The 19,381-nt window shown below is 40.5% G+C and overlaps 2 protein-coding genes across 2 annotated transcripts; both read left to right on the top strand.

Moving 5' to 3' along the window:
- Positions 1-1,769: 1,769 nt before the first annotated feature.
- On the top strand, positions 1,770-7,607 carry LOC150091851 (nicotinamide N-methyltransferase-like). The gene is made up of 3 exons (XM_090385917.1): positions 1,770-1,946; positions 4,232-4,439; positions 7,073-7,607. The coding sequence occupies exons 1-3, from the start codon at positions 1,787-1,789 to the stop codon at positions 7,503-7,505; spliced, it is 801 nt and encodes a 266-aa protein (XP_090242043.1). The 5' UTR covers positions 1,770-1,786; the 3' UTR covers positions 7,506-7,607.
- A 6,153-nt stretch (positions 7,608-13,760) lies between these two features.
- On the top strand, positions 13,761-19,053 carry LOC150091850 (nicotinamide N-methyltransferase-like). Its single transcript, XM_090370012.1, has 3 exons — positions 13,761-13,933; positions 15,793-16,000; positions 18,621-19,053. The coding sequence occupies exons 1-3, from the start codon at positions 13,774-13,776 to the stop codon at positions 19,051-19,053; spliced, it is 801 nt and encodes a 266-aa protein (XP_090226138.1). The 5' UTR covers positions 13,761-13,773.
- The last annotated feature ends 328 nt before the right edge of the window (positions 19,054-19,381 follow it).

Raw genomic sequence — 19,381 nt, 5'->3', positions numbered from 1 at the left:
TAAGATTCCTTTCGTTTTTTGTATACGTTTAACCTTTGTCTGTTCGCTGAAGAAACTTTCTTCATGCACATTAGAGTATTTAAGAGATTTTCGTTTGCTGATGGAGCCATTGCTGCCAAATACCGACCGTCAGAATGACTCATCATATATCTGTGAGCAAGGTATACTGCGATGTCAGTAAAATGTTGTATCTGCGACAGTAGGTGAATTGAAGTGAACCAACTGAGAATATAAGTTCTAATAGCTATCAAGAGTCATTTTTCCAAGGATTCATGATAAGGTAAAGCGAACCTAATAAAGTGGTCAGTGTTAGTCGACCTTTGAAGCCCCAAAGAATTGCTTAAAATTTTAGGGTCAAATTATACTCTAAGTATAAAATCCTGAGCTTGAATTAATGGCAGTTTCTTAGGGTTAGAATGACACAAATAAATGCCGATATATTTACAATTTTTTATATACGAGGTGTTCCAATAAAGTTCCCGGACTGGTGCAATGAAGAGAACATAAAGTGAAGGAGCTAAAAATGTTTTTATTTTTATTCCAAGTAATCACAACCTGATTGAATGCACTTTTTTACACGGTTATAGAAGTTTATGAGAAGAGTGAGCAAAGGCGTCCAAAGAGATGATGTTAGTCTGGTAGTTGATTTTTCTTTATGTCCTCAACATCCTGAAATCGTTTTCATCTTGTGAAAGAAGAATCCGCTGGTCTAGATCGGGAGTGTAGCGTGGATGGTTGATCAATGCAATACATGTTCCTTCAGAAATGTCTTCAGAAAGTGAGGAATGGGTGGGTGCGTTGTCGCGCAACAAAATGCAAACTGTTTTTCTTTATAAATTGCGCCCTCACAAGGGAAATTGGCTGGAATAGTCTTTGAAGCACTTGTGCTCTTTGAGACTCTCTTTCTTTCAGGTACAAATTCCTTGTGAATCGCTCCCTGTTTGTTGAAAAACATGATAAGCATCGTCTTGAGACTGGACTTCTGTAAACGAAATATTTTGGATCTTTCTGATAATATTGAAGTCCACTGCATGCTCTGACGCTTCATCTCACTCTATCGTTCAGAAACATTTCACTCATCTCCAGTGACAATACAGTTGAGAAAATTAGGACTGTCTTGACAAAATCTGGATGAAGAGTTCACATTACGACACACTTCGTTACTTCTGCTCATCCGTATGTAAGGCAAATTTTGCACAGATCATCGTTTTCCCTTAATCTTCATTCAGAATTTGACAATAATCTATAAACAATCATGATGAGGATCAAGCGATGATCTCTTGGCACAATTTAGCAAAATTTTGCAACTCTGGCTTCATTTCGAGAGTCTGATGGACGCCCAATTCTGGGCATTGTGGTCATTGACATACATTGTGACGTGGCCTCACATCCTTCTTTGAACCGCTGATATTATTAAAACATACTTGTTTGACTATAATTTTCTCCTCCATAAACATTTTTCAACATTTCGTAAGTTTCTCTTTCAGATTTTCCCAGTTTAAAGCAAAATTTGACATTCGTTCGTTGGTCGATTGTAAAATCGCGACACGGAACGTTAACCATACGAAAGAATCTCTTGAATCTCTGCACCACCATCTCTTGGAGGAAGATCAACGTACCACTTCTGTTTATTTTCAAACTCCTACGCAATAGAACCAGTTGGAGAAATTTATTGCCATTCCTCGTATATGAATTTGTATATATTGCATTTATGCAAACATTTATTGAAAAAACTCAAAGAAGATGGTTGACTGTGTTTTGTTTTTCAGATTGCCATTTTTCGAAGATGTCCAAAAAAGCTCCGACGAAATTTGCCGACGACTGGGGTCAGTACTTCAGGGGAGAGCGTTTCGAGTCAGTTGGTTATATAAAAATGGCAACTGAAGATTTGCGCGAAACTTTCAGATGTAATTATATTCCCGGGATTCATAAGGTTATGAACAGCAGTGAGTACAATCCATAACTAATTTCAAACTTGTTTTATTTCTGAACTTTACATCTATTACTCTAATCTTTTTTACTACACTATTCGAAAAATTAACAGGACACGTGGAAAGCGTGGTGTAACTCTTGCAGTTGCAAAGAAGCAGGACAAAATTTGGTGTGATTCTGTTTCGTTGAATAGCAGTGGAATGAGGAGACAGAGAGGAACTTCAGACGGGTATGTGGGACATTTATAGGAGTTGTACAAGAAATACAGATAGGTCGCATTACATAAGACGTTACAAGATGCTCTAAAAAAAGGTCACATGACATCAGTACGGCCTTTGGTCCCCTTTACAACAGCTCAACAGGTCTAACAACGGTGAACTATGCTCAATGTAAGGGCGTCTATAAGATTCTGTGGCAAAAAATCCTATTCTTCCACCAGCGTAGACCTTAGCTTACCAAGAGCCCGAGGAGTTGGCTGTCGACGTGCAATGCTGAGCCAAATGGTGTCACATACATGTTCCATCGGATTTCAATCTGTGGTCGTGTTGGCCACGGCAGTCTTTGGATTTCTTCAGTTTCAACATATTCCTCCACCACTTGAGTTCTATATGCAGTGGCGTTGTCGTGCATGAAAAGAAAATCTGGGCTAATTGTACCTCTAAAAATTCGGACATAGTGTGTCGAGGATCCACCTCCTCCACCGTAAGTGTTCCTTTCCCTGATGTTGGAGGATGTCAAAGAACAGAACTCGATCTTATTTTTCAGGGCTGAGAGTTAGTTCATGGCTCCATTTTCGACGACCTCTGTGCCGATCTTCCCAGCGATTTTCCCATCTTTGGGCCCTTTCCAGAATACCCATGCCTTTTTGTCGGTGTGGTCTCATACGTAGACAAAGTGTGATCTTGCGTTCGTCTTATACAGTGGGATTATGACCACTCTATCCCATATTTTCAAGAAAATGTTCGCTAGATCATTAATAGGACACCCTGGGCCTTCCTTTTGGCTTTTTACACTGCTTGAAGAACTTCATGTCCAACAGTATCATAACTCCCAAACACTTTTATTCCTGTACTATTTTTATTTCAATCATTTCACTAAGTGTGTAAGATATTTTTGGGTAATGCCCCCAAGTTCTGACCATTCCTAAAGACTGTTCAGGTCATCCTTACGGAATGTTGCTTAGCACTAATCACTAATGTTTCTCCCTATCTTGACATTAGATGCAATGTTTGATATCACGCGCTCAATCCCTTCATCATTTAGGAAAATCAAAAACAGCAGTGGTCCCAGCAATGCTTGTGAAACCCCACTTAAGTTAACCCAGTCTGAAGATTAGCCATCAGCTGCGAAGAATGAATTCTCTTGAACCTCCAGCAATGAATCCACTGCAGAAATTACGTCACTGTCGGTGGGAAAAATGGATACCAGTCAGGTATTTTTTCAAATTATAAACAGGTGAATGTCCGACGGTGTTAGTGAAAATGGGGTTGGTCTAAGATTTCAAAACAGGAGTTATTCAGTTCAGTCATGACAATGACAGACTCGTAAACTGGAGCGTTGTGCTAGAAGAACAAACGATTCTTCTGAATTTTTTCACGCACACGGCTCGTATGAAAATATAGTCTTTCCGAGGGCTAGATTTTTTCCATCAGGAACCCAAAAATAAATCCGATGCCATCACCTTGCCAGCAGAAGGAATCGACTTAACTTTCTACGGAGACAATGTACATTGGACTGTTCCTTTGTCTATGGCTGAAAGAGAGGGGTCCACATCTCATTTTTAGTCATAAACCTTGCAAGGAAATTTGCTGGATCTGTGTGAAAACACTGCAAATGTTCACTTTACTTGACAACCCCTGTGTGTTTGTGATCTCCCGATAGCAACTTTTGATTCCATCGTGCTATCTTTTTTGTATAGAAACTCTGTTAATCTGTGGTACACCCTTTCAGGTAGTCCAAAGTGCTGACAATGTACCGAACTCATCAAACACCCATCAGCGGATCTGGCATACTGCATGACTGAACGGTTCAAACGAACCGTTCAATTCATCTGCAATCTGTGGAGATGTATATATAAAGGTTTATTGCTCCTTGGGTCTCTTTTTGTATTGGATCTTTGTGTCCAGAGCCAGTTTTATTGAGAGTTTTGAAAGATCACAGGTCATTAATGATTTTGGTTACTTTTATCTCCAATAAAAATGTATTTCGCGAAGAAGCATCGAGAATTTAGAAAATATCAAGTTTGTATTGTTTTAAAATCTTTTAGATTCTTTATTATTTTCTCTTTTTTACCCCATAGAGCTATTTTCGGGATCTAAGCTGCTGGAAATAGGGTGTGGTCCGATGATGTATGGTGCGATGTCGGCCAGTGCTCATTTTTCTCACATCGTTATGAGCGATTTCTCGGAGTCAAATCTGAAGACAGTAAAGAAGTGGTTGGACAATGAACCTGGAGCTGCTGATCAATCGTTCTTTTTGGAGGAAAATGCTAAGCTTGAAGGATACAGGTAATTTTTTTTATGAAAATCGCAAGCACAAGAATTATTAGAATTTATAGTATTTACTGCCATGCATGGCTTGAAGGTTAAGAGGATGGAAGAAGAATCTTGTTGACATTAAACTTGAATATCTGTAGTTCGTAATTTTCAGGGAATAGGTATGAACGAAGGTGGCTCCAGAAAACGAAGTTGAAAGAATAAATGGGGAATAATAATAGTTTGTTCTGTGAGTTTGAAGTTGGACATTAAAAGTATGATTGGGGCACGTCTAGTTTGGAAGATAGAGCGGACTTAAAGAAGCCAACGCAGAAGAACAGTGGCCAGGGACGTATCTATAGAAACGTTCGTTGTCGTATGGTTTTAGGAGCAACAGCGACTAAGGCCATATTGCTCCTTGTATATTGTCTGTAAATTGCTTGTATTCTGTGGTAGGTTTTCTATTTGCTGGAAAAAACCATGAGTAATTCATGGCGAGTGTAACATGTAATCCATGTTACACACGCCTGAGACCTACTTATCAGCCACGTTCTGAAAAGGCTCACAAAAATTCCTCATATCATCGATGGGACTCAAACTCAGGTCTTTTCTGCCCGCTTTGGGAAACAGTCATTCTACAAAGTGGTAAAATGACTAGAATTACCTGGAGTTCAACATTTAAGGAATTGGGTGGATATTCGAGAATTTGAAACTGTTTGTGCAGGGCAAATGTTCTCAAACCGGAATGTGGAATGCAATGTGCTATCATCTGCTAAACTATGGATAGAATTTGCGGTCAATGGAAGAAGGTCATTAATTTACAAGAGGAAAAGAGTGAGAGGAAGAACTGAACCTTGGGGTACACCAGTATTACTGCAGAAGTTAGAAGACAGAGATCCTGTACCATCTACCATCACCCACTGTGAGCGGTCTGAGAGAAAATTGGATACCCAAATCCAAAAAAAAATAGTTGGGAAACCATAAGATGGAAGCATATTTTGAAGACCTTTATGACAAACACGATCAAATGTCTTTGAAAGGTCAGAAAGCCATTACAACAGATAAACTGCTTTTAATACCTCATCAACATAGAAGGCCCGCTTATGCAATCACTCCAGAAATACAACAGGATCTGAACAAAATACCAATGATGCTGATGGATCTGCAAGCAAACCGGAGGTAAAAACTAAGCTTATAGAAGGCTGCAATTAGGCTTGGTTCACTGTCCTTGAAACTTTAGCCTTTATGACAACCTTCAGTCTCCGCGGTAAACTCCACCATTTTTTAATGTCCTCCAATATTGGCCCTTACTCAGCTTTCAAAGCGGAGAGCAGTTCAACTCTGTCTCTGGTCTCTACTCACTCGGAAGAAGGTCATTAATTTACAAGAGGAAAAGAGTGGAAGAAAGAACTGAACCTTGGGGAACACCATATTAGTGGAGAAGTTGGAACGCAGAGATCCACACTCCAGTTCAACCTGAAGATTCTTTTAGCACTGAAGTCAGGGATTTGGGCTAGCCAGTCCAACTTTGCCACGGTAATAGAGGGGAAGAGATGGGATTAAAATAAGAAGGTAGATGGATGGTATTACTGAGACAGTGATAAATTAAGGTATACAGGATAACATTAGGAGTCTTCTTGAATATATTGTTGGTAAAGTCCTAAGAGTGTTTCTGATTGTGGTGTAAGGGAATGATAAATAAGATAATAAGAGTAACTCTGGACATGAAAATTATAGGAAAGGAGAATTATGGAGCTATAAGAAAAGTAATTAATGCGCAGAAAGAATATTTAAAAATGTATTGTAATAGGATTGAGAGAATAATGTGTTGAATCAAGAGATGTAACACTAAAGATTCAGTAAACAGTGTGTGGTGTTAATCATGGTGATTAGTTGGTTGTCAATGGCCGCAGGACCATCTTAATTCTAGTGATCAGCATCTTTCGCACTGTACTTGTGCTGATACGTGTCCCAATAGTCTCATTGAGGACCGCGTTTTCTGTGACAACGTGGACATGCGTTCCGGGGGGACGAACTTTTGCAGGACAATCTTGGTTCCAATGTTTTGGACTTTCAAAATATCGCCTGATCAAGGTGTGATCAAATGTCGAAGTAGCGGCCAGCAGTCCAATTCGGTTAAGGACAGTGTTGAATATGCTGCTGACGAAAGGCCCAACAAATTGTTACAACATTGAACGATAATCCGAATGATTCCAATATAAGATCAATAAGACGCCAGCAGAGCACACGGTATAATGCAGATGCAGAAGCTTGTTGAACCTGCTTTCACCAAGGAACACCACTGGAACGTGGATACGGTCGTATCCAAGTCTGAAAATAATTCATTGAAGGGTTCAAACCCATCCAAAAATCTGCAGATTTGTATTGTCCCAAAACGTATAGTCAGGTTGTTGAAAAACAGTCTCACTGTACATTTTGAACAAGGTTGATTTGGCGCTTACCACACATCAACCTTGACTATAGATTATGGCTTATTTCGAAAAGTTGGTTAAGGTTGTTTCTATTCTGTACAGTGTAGGTAAAGCAAGTTCATTGATCGCTAGTGCGGTGGGGTTCAAATACTTTTGTAGTTATAGTGTATATTTGGTAATTCATATAAGATGCTTGAGTTTACAGCTGATCGAAATTTCTCTTTGTATTTTCAGCGATCTCAAGAGAGGAATAAAAGAGATCGAAGATCGTACAAGACGCAATGTGAAAGCTGTCATATTTTGCGATGCCATAGCAGACAAAATTATACCTGAAGAATACATCCAAGAATACGATGTGCTTATGTCTTTAGGGTGTCTCGAAGCAGCATGTCCTACTTATGAATCACACGAGAAAGCCCTGAGAAGTTTTGCTTCATTAGTACGCAAAGGGGGTGGACTGATTCTCGCTGGTGGTTTTGGGTGCACAGAATGGCACGTAGGAGATTCGAAATATCCTTCCCTAAAACTCACAAAGGAATTTGTAGAAAATTCAGTGACCAAAGCTGGATTTAAAATCATCGATTTTTTGATAGCAGAGCGAAAGGATAACGATTTTGAACTTAGTGATTTGGGGGACACCTATGTTATTTCTGCTGTAAAACTGTAGAGGGATCTGTTCATTTTATCGCCAGGTTCGGGCAAATGGAATGTACGATCCTTGTAACGAATTATTGTAAAGAAGAATAATAAATAAAAGAATTGCCTGATATATATATTGACGAATTTATCTGTACACTCTCACTACACTTTTTTCTGATACATGTACGCTGTCTTATCATTAATATTCGGACACACCTCCGTTCACAGTGGGTCCAAGAGAGTCGTCCATTCGGAAGTCAGGTTAGCGTTGTCGCAACAAACCGCCCCTCAGCGAGACGACTCGGTTAATTTTATCACCAGTACAATGCGCAGGATGCTGCATAATAGGGATTATCAGCAGTCCAGTTATTAATGGTAGAGCAGTGTATATGGGTGGTCAGAAAAGCGTTTCCTGATTTCCTATCCTTATTAAATATTCCTAACTCTTCAAACCTAGCTCATCTATACTGGAATCTTTCAATTGATCTTCTAGTTCAGCGCTTTTTAGCTTATTCTGTGATCACTTAACCACTCAAGATCCAGGCACCAACCAAAAATCAAAACTAATTCTCTTATAAAAAATAAGAGAAGAAGACAGGTTTTATTTAGTATTATAACAAAAGTATTTCCTTCGCCAGTATCTACCAGAATTCGCGCTTAGAGTTCTTCTAAATTCATCAGTTATTAAATCAGTTCTAGTATTTTATTTAAATCAAAGTTTGTAGAAGATATGTTTTTTGGAATCATCCAAAATGTTAAAATATCCCTCGGCTTTTCACCAATTTAGACGTGTTAGCATATATGTGCAATGCGACTATTGTCTTCACCCTGTCCAACCGTCTGTCCGTCCGCATGTAATAACTAGACTCCCATGGAAGGATATTCATGAAATTTTGTAATTGGGCCTTTTAAAAATATTTGTTGAGCCAACCTAAATTTCATAAAAATCAAACCATTAGAAATCCTGAAATGTTTATTTATACACATCACAGGTTATCCATATACCATATATTGTAGCTGACGCACTGGATGTTTGTTACTATGCTCTGGTTGGAGAAATGAATGGGCAATGTGACAGATGCGCAGAAACGAAATGTTCTTGGTTCGCCCATAAGAGTCGTTGCTTTTGACACATGTTTTTGTTGTAAACTCCCTCAGAGACGATTAAGACAGGTGGCAGTTTCAAGCAGCATGATATGTGTTATCACTTTCCTTAATCCATTCATAATACAATAATCATCCCCATTTAATGCTACACTCCATCGCAATTTTAGTTCCACCCTCCTTGGACTGTACACTAATGGAAAGCTGTGCTTTGGAGCGCCAAGTCACAGTACACCGTCCATCAACCTAACTTGAATGCAGACCTCATCGTCCGGAAAATGAAGTTCGACGGAGGCAGGGATTTGTTTGAGGCTGTTTTTCATGATTTGACCTGTTGCTATGGATTAAACCATGAATGCTGAAGTCTGTCTAGACAGCGACGCCGACCATCTCACATTTGTCTAGATAATGACGATTACCACATTGACTCTGTGGAGGAAGAATTTAACGCTGAAGAACTGCAGCAAGCCCTTGGCAAAATGAAGGATAAAAAATCCCCAGGACTGGATCGCATTGAACCAGAAATACTAAAAAAGTCGCCCAGATAAACCACAATTTCTGCTTAACCTGTTGAATAAATGCCTAACCCAGGGATCCTTCCCAGAAAGCTGGAAAATACCTGAACTAAAGTTAACACTCAAAAACCCATCGAAGCCTCCAGAACAGCCTAACTCATATCGACCCATTGCCCTCTTGTCCACATTGAGCAAGCTATTTGAACGCCTCCTCCATACCAGACTCCTAACACACTACACAGAAGCTGGCCTACAATACAATTCACAGTATGGATTTCGCCCAGGACGCTGCACAGAGGATGCTCTCTACCAAATAACCCAAGCTGCAGCCAGCACTAATTACAAGTACTTTCTCCTCATAACCATTGACTTTGCCGGGGCCTTTGACATGCTCTGGTGGCAAAGCATTCTTCGCAGGCTAAGACTGGCATGCATACCAGCCAACTTATATAGGTGTATACAAAGTTACCTTTCCAACAGGAAGATCATCATCTCCTCACCATACCAGAAGCTCACAAAATCTATTTACAGAGGCTGCCCACAGGGTTGAGTCCTCGGCCTGTTCCTCTGGAACATCGTCCTTGATGAGTTACTTGGCCTGGATCTGGGCCCTGTTACTGTCCAAGCATTCGCAGATGATATTACCATCTCCATCGCAGCGGACCCCAGAGCAGCTCTCGAGGCCACTGGAAATCAAGCACTACAGATCTCACAGGACTGGGCGATCTACACAAGCTCCGGATTTCTCCATAGAAGACACAATCCATACTTCTCAAAGACACCCTACAAATATCAAGGCCTCCTCAGATCAAGGTACAAGGAAAAACCATCAAGCTGGTAACTTCCCTAAAACACCTGGGTATCATCCTGGATTCGAAGCTCTCCTTCTTCCCTCACCTCTCATACCTTCAAGAAAAAATCCGAAATAATGCAGCCTTAATTGTCCGAGTAAGCAGGTGTGACTGGGGTCTGAACCGGAGAACACTCAAACTCCTGTATAAAGCTATGTTCCTCCCTGTTATTACATGCGGATCCGAGATTTGGTACCATAGAGCAATAATTGTTCGCAATAAACGCAAACTGGAAACAATTCAGCGGAGTATATTGCTCGCCATTACAAGGGCCTGTTGCACAGTAAATTCTCCGGCCCTCCAGGTTCTTGCAGGTGTCCTCCCCTTGACTTGGAGGTTATCCGTCGAGGATTGCACTATTGCTTGTCGCGGGGAATCCCAGCTACCATTTTTGGACATACCATCGACACCCGCACTAACTGTAAGCAAGAAAAGAAGAAACTAGCTGCCCTGCTACTACAAATCTGGCAGACAAGATGGGAGGAAACGGACAAGGGCCTAATAACTAAGAAATTCATCCGGGATGTCAAACTAGTTTATCCAAAGTCGCCGCCTTGGTTCTCTCCTGGCCTCTACTGTACATATATTATAATTGGACACGGCTCTATAAATCATAAGTTGACTACCTTGGGAATCATCAATAATCCCTACTGTACATGTGGAGAAATTGAAGATTGGGACCATCTTCTTTATAACTGCCCAATTTATGACGATCTTCGAGGAACACTGTACACCGGACTCCAACACATACCTCAAGGACAGGAGCACCAGTTAATTTCTGAAGAACAATATTACAAATTATTAACAGAGTACGCACAGAACCTCTTTGCTAGGCACAGGACTCTACAACCAACTCAAGCTAGGGATACAAACCTGTAAGGGACTTGCTCAAACTTGAAATAAAAAATCTGTACTTGACCGTTTTACCAGCATCGACTTGTTAACCCTGGAACATCCAGGGTAGGATTACCTGCTAACTCACCCACATGGTTGGGTAGGCTCCAGTGGTCTTGACCACTCCACCGCAAAATATATCACACTCAGCACTCTCGCTGAGTGGCTTTTCTACCCTTCTGGAGTTATCCCAGGAAGGTCCACACTTGAATCGACAGGACAAAGCTCCATATCACAGTGTTCGCGTTGTGACAGACTGGTCTGTGGATATGACAGCCCAAAAGTTGGACTGGCCATTCCAGAACCCTCACCTCAATCCTACACCTGAGTTTTATAAAACAAAATTGGACAGTGTTGCATGAAAACTAGAAGCTGTTATAAAGGCTAAAGGTCTTCAGCACAACGTTAGTGCTAGGGTAGTGTATAGTTTGCATAATGTTAGGGGAAAGGCGCCTCAAGAGGTCCCATATCTGTGCCATGTGAACTCTGTGGAGACAAACAGTATCACTGTGAAAACCAAAAAAAAGTGTTGTATGTGAAGACAAGCAGCTGAAAGTGGTACCCTGGTTTTGTGGATGTTCTGGTGATAGAGACTGCGTCTGCTCCTCCAGTGAGAAATTCGTGACGCCTCCGATGAATATCTTTCTATACTATTGGTAAACATCGCCACGAAATGCTTCCTTTTTACCGGGATTGCGATGAATTCTTCAACACGACAATCCATCTATCCACTGTGCAAAAATTGAATCTGAGTGATTCGAGGAACATTCCGAAGATTAGGAACGTCTACGCTAACCATCGAATTCTGCAGATATGAATCCAGTACACAATTTGAGGTTGGGCAGTTCAGATTCGCAGTTCTCTACCTCCAACAACGTAGCATTTGTTAAATATCCAGATGGGAGAATAGTCGGATCTGGAGGTGGACTTTCTCAAACTCCTCGTGCAATCCACGTGTACGCGCTGTTATTTGGGGAAAAGGAACCTCAAAAGACATTGAATAAAGATTTCTAATTTTTTCCGTGGTGAGTGTAGTTCCCTTAAGTGGTTAAATGAATTTAAATAAATCTAATTTTATATGGACACGTTCTGTTATTTAAATCTTTCGAATTACTTCTAGAAAGTGGAACTTTCAGCACTGGGATAATCATAAATAAATAAGTCCCAGGGACTGATTCAAACAGATTCCATTCGTTGATAACTTCTCGTCTGTTATCGGCGTTGTCGCTGCCACCTGTAGTTGGATAAAACGATAGTGTACTGCCTGCCAGTACAAGGTCACATAACAAGATAGATATATAACTCAGGAAGTGGACGACAAAGCACTCTGTACTCAATTAAGACAGTGGTAACTGTGAGAGTCGCGCTGCACATTATCTAGGAGTTATTCTTGGTGTTTTTGTTGAAAGAAATCACTTCTTTGATTACAACACGTGAGGTAAGATTACTTTCGTTTTTAGTACACGTTTAACCTTTGTCTGTTCGCTGAAGAAACTTTCTTCATGGACATTAGAGTATTTAAGAGATTTTCATTTGGTGATTGAGCCATTGCTGCCAAATACCGGCAGTCAGAATGACTCCATCACCATATATCCGTGATGATGGATGGTGATGTATCTGAGAGAGTAGGTGAATTAAAGTGAACCAACCGAGAATATAAGTTCCAATACCTACCAAGAGTCATTTTTCCAAGGATTCGTGGTAAGATAAAGCGAATCTAATAAAGTGGCCAGTGTTAGTCGACCTTTGAAGCCCCAAAGAATTGCTTAAAATCTTAGGGTCAATTATACCCAAAGTTTAAAACCGTGAGCTTGAATTAATGGCACTTGCCATTATTTCAACTGAATTAATGGCTAGAATGACACAAAATAATACGGATATATTTACAATTTTTTATACGAGGTGTGCCAATAAAGTTCTCGGACTGGTTCAATGAAGTGTTTTTATTCCAAGTAATCACAACCTGATTGAATGCATTTTTTACACCGTTAGAGAAGATTCTGAGAAGAGTCAAGCAAGGCGTCCAAAGAGATGATGTTAGTCTGGTAGTTCCTTTTCCTTTATGTCCTCAACATCTTGAGGCAGTTTTCATCATATGAAAGAAGAATCTGCTGGTCTAGATCGGGAGTGTAGCGTGGATGATTGATCAATGCAATGCATGTTCCTTCAGAAATGTCTTCAGAAAGTGAGGAACGGGTGGGTATGTTGTCGTGCAACAAAGTCCAAACTGTTTTTCTTTATGAATTTTGGCCTAACCAGGGAAGCACGTGTACTTAGAAAGCAGCATTCAGGCTCTCTTCCTTTCAGGTACAAATTCCCTGTGAATTGCGCCCTGTTAGTCGACAAACATGATAAGCATCGTCTTGAGCCTGGACTTCTATAAACGAAACATTTTGGGCCTTTGGGATAACTTTGAAGTTCAATGCATGCTCTGACGCTTCGTCTCTGGATCGTTCTGAAATACCCATCACTCATCTCCAGTGACAATACAGTTGACGAAATTAGGACTGTCTTGACAAAATCTGGATGAAGTCGCCACATGACGACACTTTTGATGGTTCTACTCATCCGTGAGGGTACCCAACACAAACTTTGCACCGAACTTCGTTTTCCCTTAAGCTTCATGCAGAATTTGACGAATGGTCAATATATTCACACCCAATTCATCAGCAATCATTCTGAGGATCAAGCGATGATCTGACAGTCTCGAATCTCTGCACCATCACCACCATGTCTTGGAGGAAGTTTGAACTACAACGTACCACTTCTGTTTATTTTCAAACTCTGACGCCATAGAACCAGTTTGAGAAATTTATTGCCACACCCGTATACGCATTTGTATATATGGCATTTATGCAAATATTTATTGAAAAAAAAAACACGAAGAAGATGGTTGACTGTGTTTCGTTTTTCAGATTGCCATTTTTTGAAGATGTCTCAAAAAGCTCCGACGAAATTTTCAGACGACTGGGGTCAGTACTTCAGGGGAGATCGTTTCGAGTCAGATGATTATTTAAAAATGACAACTGGAGAATTGCACAAAACTTTCGGATCTCATTTTGTTCCCAGCATTCATAAGATTGTGAACAGCAGTGAGTATAATCCATAACTATATTCAAACTGTTTTATTTCTTAACTTTACATCTATTACTCTAATCTTTTTTACTACACTATTCGCAACACAAGTTGCGAAGAAGTGGGACATTTGGTATGGTGCTATATTGTAGAATAACAGTGGAATGAAGAGACAGCCAGGAGCTTAGAACTTTATAAGGGGCATTTATAAGGGTTGTGCAAGAATTTACAAAAAGGTCACATTACAGAAGTCGTTATAAGATGCTCGAAAAAAAGGTCACATGATTTCAGTACGGCGTATAGTCCCCCTTCAACAACTGAACAGGCCTAACAGCGGTGAACCACGCTCGATGTGAGGGTGGCTATACGATTCCGTGGCAACAAATCCCATTCCTCCACAAGCGCAGACTTTAGCTCACCAAGTGACCGAGGAGTTGGGTGACAGCGTGCAATGCCGAGCCAAATGGCGTCACCAACATGTCGATCGGATTTCTGTCTGTTGATCGTGCTGGCCACGGCAATCTTTGGATATCTTCAGTTTCAAGACATTCCTCCACTTGAGTTCTGTATGCAGTGGCTTTGTCCTGCATGAAAAGAAAATCTGAGCCAACTGCATCTCTAAAAATTCTCGCACAGGGTTCTAAGATATGTTCTCGGTACCTATGCCCAGTTAACATACCCCTATCAAACAGATGAAAGAGTGTGAAGCCGTTGAGCCTTATTCCGCCCCACACGTACACCGGCTCCACGGTAAGCGTCCCTTTCTCTGATGTTGGAGGGATGGTACCGCCTTAGTCGCTGTCTCCAGATGAAGTAATATTTAGAATCTGTTTATAGGCTAAAACGGGGCTCATCAAAGTATAGACCTGGACTACATTTTTCAGAGCTCCAAGTCAGTTAATGGCTCCATTTTCGACGACCTCTGTGGTGGGTTTGGGTTAATGGGATACAAAAACCACCGGCTTCCTTGCGTAGAGTCCACTTGAATTGAACCTTCTTTACGGAGACCGGTTGGAAATGTTTTCACCCTGGCCGTAATAATCTGAAGCGACAGATGATGATAGGACATTGGAGGGTTCCACCTTGCTCTCAAAGACAGATAGCGGTCTGTTCTTGTTGACGTAGCCCTGGGGCTACTTTGGCTAGCTCTTCTTGCAATGGTTCCTGCCTCCTGAAACTGCTTTCCTCGTTCCGAGACGGCACTGCGTGGCACATTAAGCTAACGTGCCCCACGCTGCTAAACCCGGCTTCAACTGGTCCAACGTCCACCACTTCAAAGATTCATCTAAATCGAAGATGAACTGCTATCCTGTATAATGGAGATGTGGTTATCCCACTGAGCAAGCCATGGAACAGGAGTAAAGTGATGGAACCCATATTTTTTTAGGCATGATTCATTTGAATAATATACTGCTCTCTATGGTAATACCAGGCATTTGCTACTCAGGTGAAAAAATTAAGATAATTGTTCATTTAAAATTAAAACTAATGATATATAATAAAATAAAATAAAATAAACAGCCAACTTGTTTCTCTCCTCAAGAATGTAAATATCCAGCTGACGTTTGAAGTTCTTGAAATTGTCAGCCTCAATCACCCCATGAAGCAACCTATTCCAGTAATTCTCTGGCTAAAATAAATGTTTCCTGAAATCCAGTCTAAACCTCCTCCCTCGTGATTTGAATTCATGTGCCCTAGCTCTGGAAGCATGTATAAATTCAAAATTTCACCCTCATTCATGTTATTTTCACCTCATGGAGCCTTATTACACCTCAATGAAGCACCGAAGAAGCACCGATAATTTAGAAAATATCAAGTTTGTATTGTTTTAAAATCTTTTAGAATCTTTAGAATTTTCTCTTTTTTTCTCCCATAGAGCGATTTTCGGGATCTAAGCTGTTGGAAATAGGGTGCGGTCCAATGATGTATGGTGTGATGTCGGCCAGTGCTCATTATTCTCACATAGTAATGAGCGATTTCTCGGAGTCAAACTTGAAGACAGTCAAGAAGTGGTTGGACAATGAACCTGGAGCTGTTGATCATTCATTCTTTTTGGAGTCAGCTGCCAAGCTTGAAGGATACAGGTAATTTTTTTTATAAAAACCACAAGCACGAGAAGTATTAGAATCTATAGTACCACGCATGGCTTGAAGGTTGAAGAAGATACTTAGTATTATTATTAGTACAGGCATATGATGCAAAGAAGCAAGCATATACAGTATCAGCAAAAAAACCTTCCGATTTCACCCATCCATTAGCTCCAAAAGTTTGCCCACCTCTTCATCGAAGTTATTTAAACTTTCAACTTGCACAACGACAGTTGGAAGTTTGTTCCAGCAATCAACTACACGCTGGCCAATGGCAAATTCCCTTACTTCTATTCTACAACTGTCTTTCCTCAGTTTGAATCTATGCCATCCACTCAGGTTTCTAATTCGAGCAAGCGGAAGAATCCCATCAGCATTGAGCCTACTCAATCCATTCAAGGTCTTATACACCTCAATAAGACCACCTCGAAGGTGCCTAGTTTCCAGAATCTGCAATTTTATTTACTATACTCTTAGCATTGGTGTTCCTGCAAGTATACATCCACCTGTTCTTTCTCTAACGCAGCCCATGTATTTACTTCTTCCATGATGACTCCCAGCAGTACTGGAAATCACTGGAAAGTTGCTGTCTAGGCTGCTGCTCATTGCAATAGAAGCAGTGCAAGAATCATTTCCACCTCTGCTTGCAGCTACTGTTAATTTATTACTCTATTAATCCCCATAGTTTTCCCACCCACCTAACATTGCCTCGATGTTGCTGACATTAAACTTGAATTTCTGTAGATTGTAATTTTCAGGGAATGGGTATGAACGGGTTACTGCAGAAACCGGAAGTTAAAAGAATCAATGGCGAAGAAGAATAGTTTGTTCTGTGAGTTTGAAGTTGGACAGTAAAAGTATAATTGGGACAGGTGCTTCGATCTGATTTGGAAGATGGAATGGTCAGGGAAGTATCTATAGAAAAGGTGGTTGTAGTAGGGTTTTAGGCGCATCGGTGACTAAGGCCACATTGCTCCTTGCATACTGTCTGTAAATTGCTTGTGGTCTGTGGTTGATTTTTCACTTGCTGACAAAAACACTGAGTTTCCGGGAGAAAAAACCAGGCTATCCTCGCCGGTGACGGACTAACTCAGTAACAAAGTTGTGAAAAACGTTGTCGACCGGACTCGAACTCAGGCTTTTTCGAACCGATGTGGGGAGAACGGCGATTCTATCAACTGAGCTACCCACGAGAGAGTAGAAAATGCATGCAGCAGAAAGAGAACTCTAAGAAGAAGAGAGTGGAGAGACTAAGAAAGAAGAGTCATTAATTGACCTAACTGCTCTCTTTTAAACGGAGTCTAGTAGCCTGGGAGAAGTTTTGGAGGCACGATGCTGAATGGTAGAGATCTGAGATTTGTACAGACTGAGCAGCTGTTTTCAATATGAATAACGCCGAGTGCAAAAGAGAATACCCAGTATTTAGATGCAGAGAAGCAATATTTGTAATGTGCTTATGTCAAGAGAGAATAAAAGTCAGGGTAATCCCCAATAGTGAAAATATGATCCTTTCTAGAAAATCAATATTATTCGAAATTATAGGAACTGATGAATCCTTTTCACGTGATACAAGATAGGACTGAGTTTTAAAAGCATTGAAATCAATAAGTTATCTTTGTCCCACTGGGGAATTACCTGGAGATTTACGGATTTTGTAGTGGATAGTCGAGAATTTGAAACATCTTGTGCAGGGCAAAGGTTCTCAGATTGGAAGGTGGAAGGCAATTGCTTTCATCAGCAAAACTATGGATAGGATTTCGGGTCAGTGGAAAAAAGGTCGTTAATTTACAAGAGGAAAAGGGTGGGAGAAAGAACTGAACTCTTGGGTAACGCCAGCAGTAGTGGAGAAGTTAGAAGACAGAGAACCATCTACCATCACCCTCTTTGAGCGGCCAGAGAGAAAACCGGATATCCAATTACAAAAAAAAAACAGTTGGCAAACCATTAGATGGAAGTTTATTATAAAGAACTTTATGCCAAAACAAACCTATGAAATTTCTAGAGCAACTGCAAGAGTTAAATTGTTTTTAACATCTCACCAACATAGAAGAACCGCTTATGTCCCTCGTGAAATACAATAGGATCTGAACTAAATCCCAACGATGGATGGATTTGCAAGAAAAGTGCAAGTAACCGGAGTTTTTTCTATGTTTTATTTTCCTACCGGTTTGCTAGAGGGGAAACCCAACTTAGGGATGAAAATAATACATAAAGGCTCTTTCCATTTTTGCGGAGGACCAAAGTAAATTAGTGAGTTGTGGATGGCCAGGACCATCTTAACCCGTATGATGCAGGTTCTTTCCCGCTCTACTTGTTGTGGTACGTGTCCCAATCGTTTCAGTAATGGCCATATTTGCTGTGATAACGTTAACAAGCATTCCGAAAGGATGATTCCTTGAAGGACTCTCTTGGTGCGTTCTTTTGGCTTCTGAAGTTTTCCGGATTGTTTCGTGACGGTTTCAGTACCATTCCTAGTCTGTTTTGGTTAGGAAATTTGTTAAAACATTGAATCTCTAGTGGTATAAGGTTTAAATACTTTTGCTGTTATAGTGTATATTTGATAATTCATATAAGGTGCTTGATTTTATGGCTAAAGGAAATATCTTTATATTTTCAGTGATGTCAAGACAGGGATTAAAGAGATCGAAGATCGTATAAGACGCAATGTGAAAGCTGTCATATTTTGCGATGTCATGGCAGACAAGGTTTTAGCTGACGAATACAATCAAAAATACGATTTGCTTATCTCTATGGCATGTCTGGAAGCAGCGTGTCCTACTTTTGAAGCACACGAGAAAGCCCTAAGAAGTTTTGCTTCATTAGTACGCAAGGAGGGTGGACTGATTCTCGCTGGTTGTTTTGGGTGCACAGAATGGCAGGTTGGAGATTCGAAATATCCTTCCCTAAACGTCACAAAGGAAGTCGTTGAAAATTCAGTGACCAAAGCTGGATTTAAAATCATCGATTATTTGATAGCAGAGCGAAAGGACAACAGGGTTGATATTGGTGACTGGGGTGACGCCTATGTTATTTCTGCTGTAAAATTGTAGACAAATCTATTCGTTTTATCGCCAGGTTTGGGCAAATGGAATGTAAGATCCTTGTAACGAATTATTGTAAAGAAGAACAATAAATAAAAGAATTACCAGATATATACTGATGAATTTATATGTACACTCTCTCACTACACATTTTTCTCAACATGTACGCTGCCTTATCATTAATATCTCGACACCCCTTCGTTCATAGTGGATCCAAGAGAGTAATGCAAAGAGTCGTCCGCCTGGAAGTCAGGTGGAACTTTCAGCATTGCGTACATCATTGCATTCTTTGATAACTTCGCGTCTGTTAGCGACCTTGTTGCTGCCCCCCTCCCTC

Source organism: Mastigoproctus giganteus, chromosome 1, assembly GCF_048544385.1.
Source record: "Mastigoproctus giganteus isolate SK-2022 chromosome 1, ASM4854438v1, whole genome shotgun sequence".
Lineage (NCBI taxonomy): Eukaryota > Metazoa > Arthropoda > Arachnida > Uropygi > Thelyphonidae > Mastigoproctus > Mastigoproctus giganteus.
This window is presented reverse-complemented; position numbering and strand designations above follow the sequence as displayed.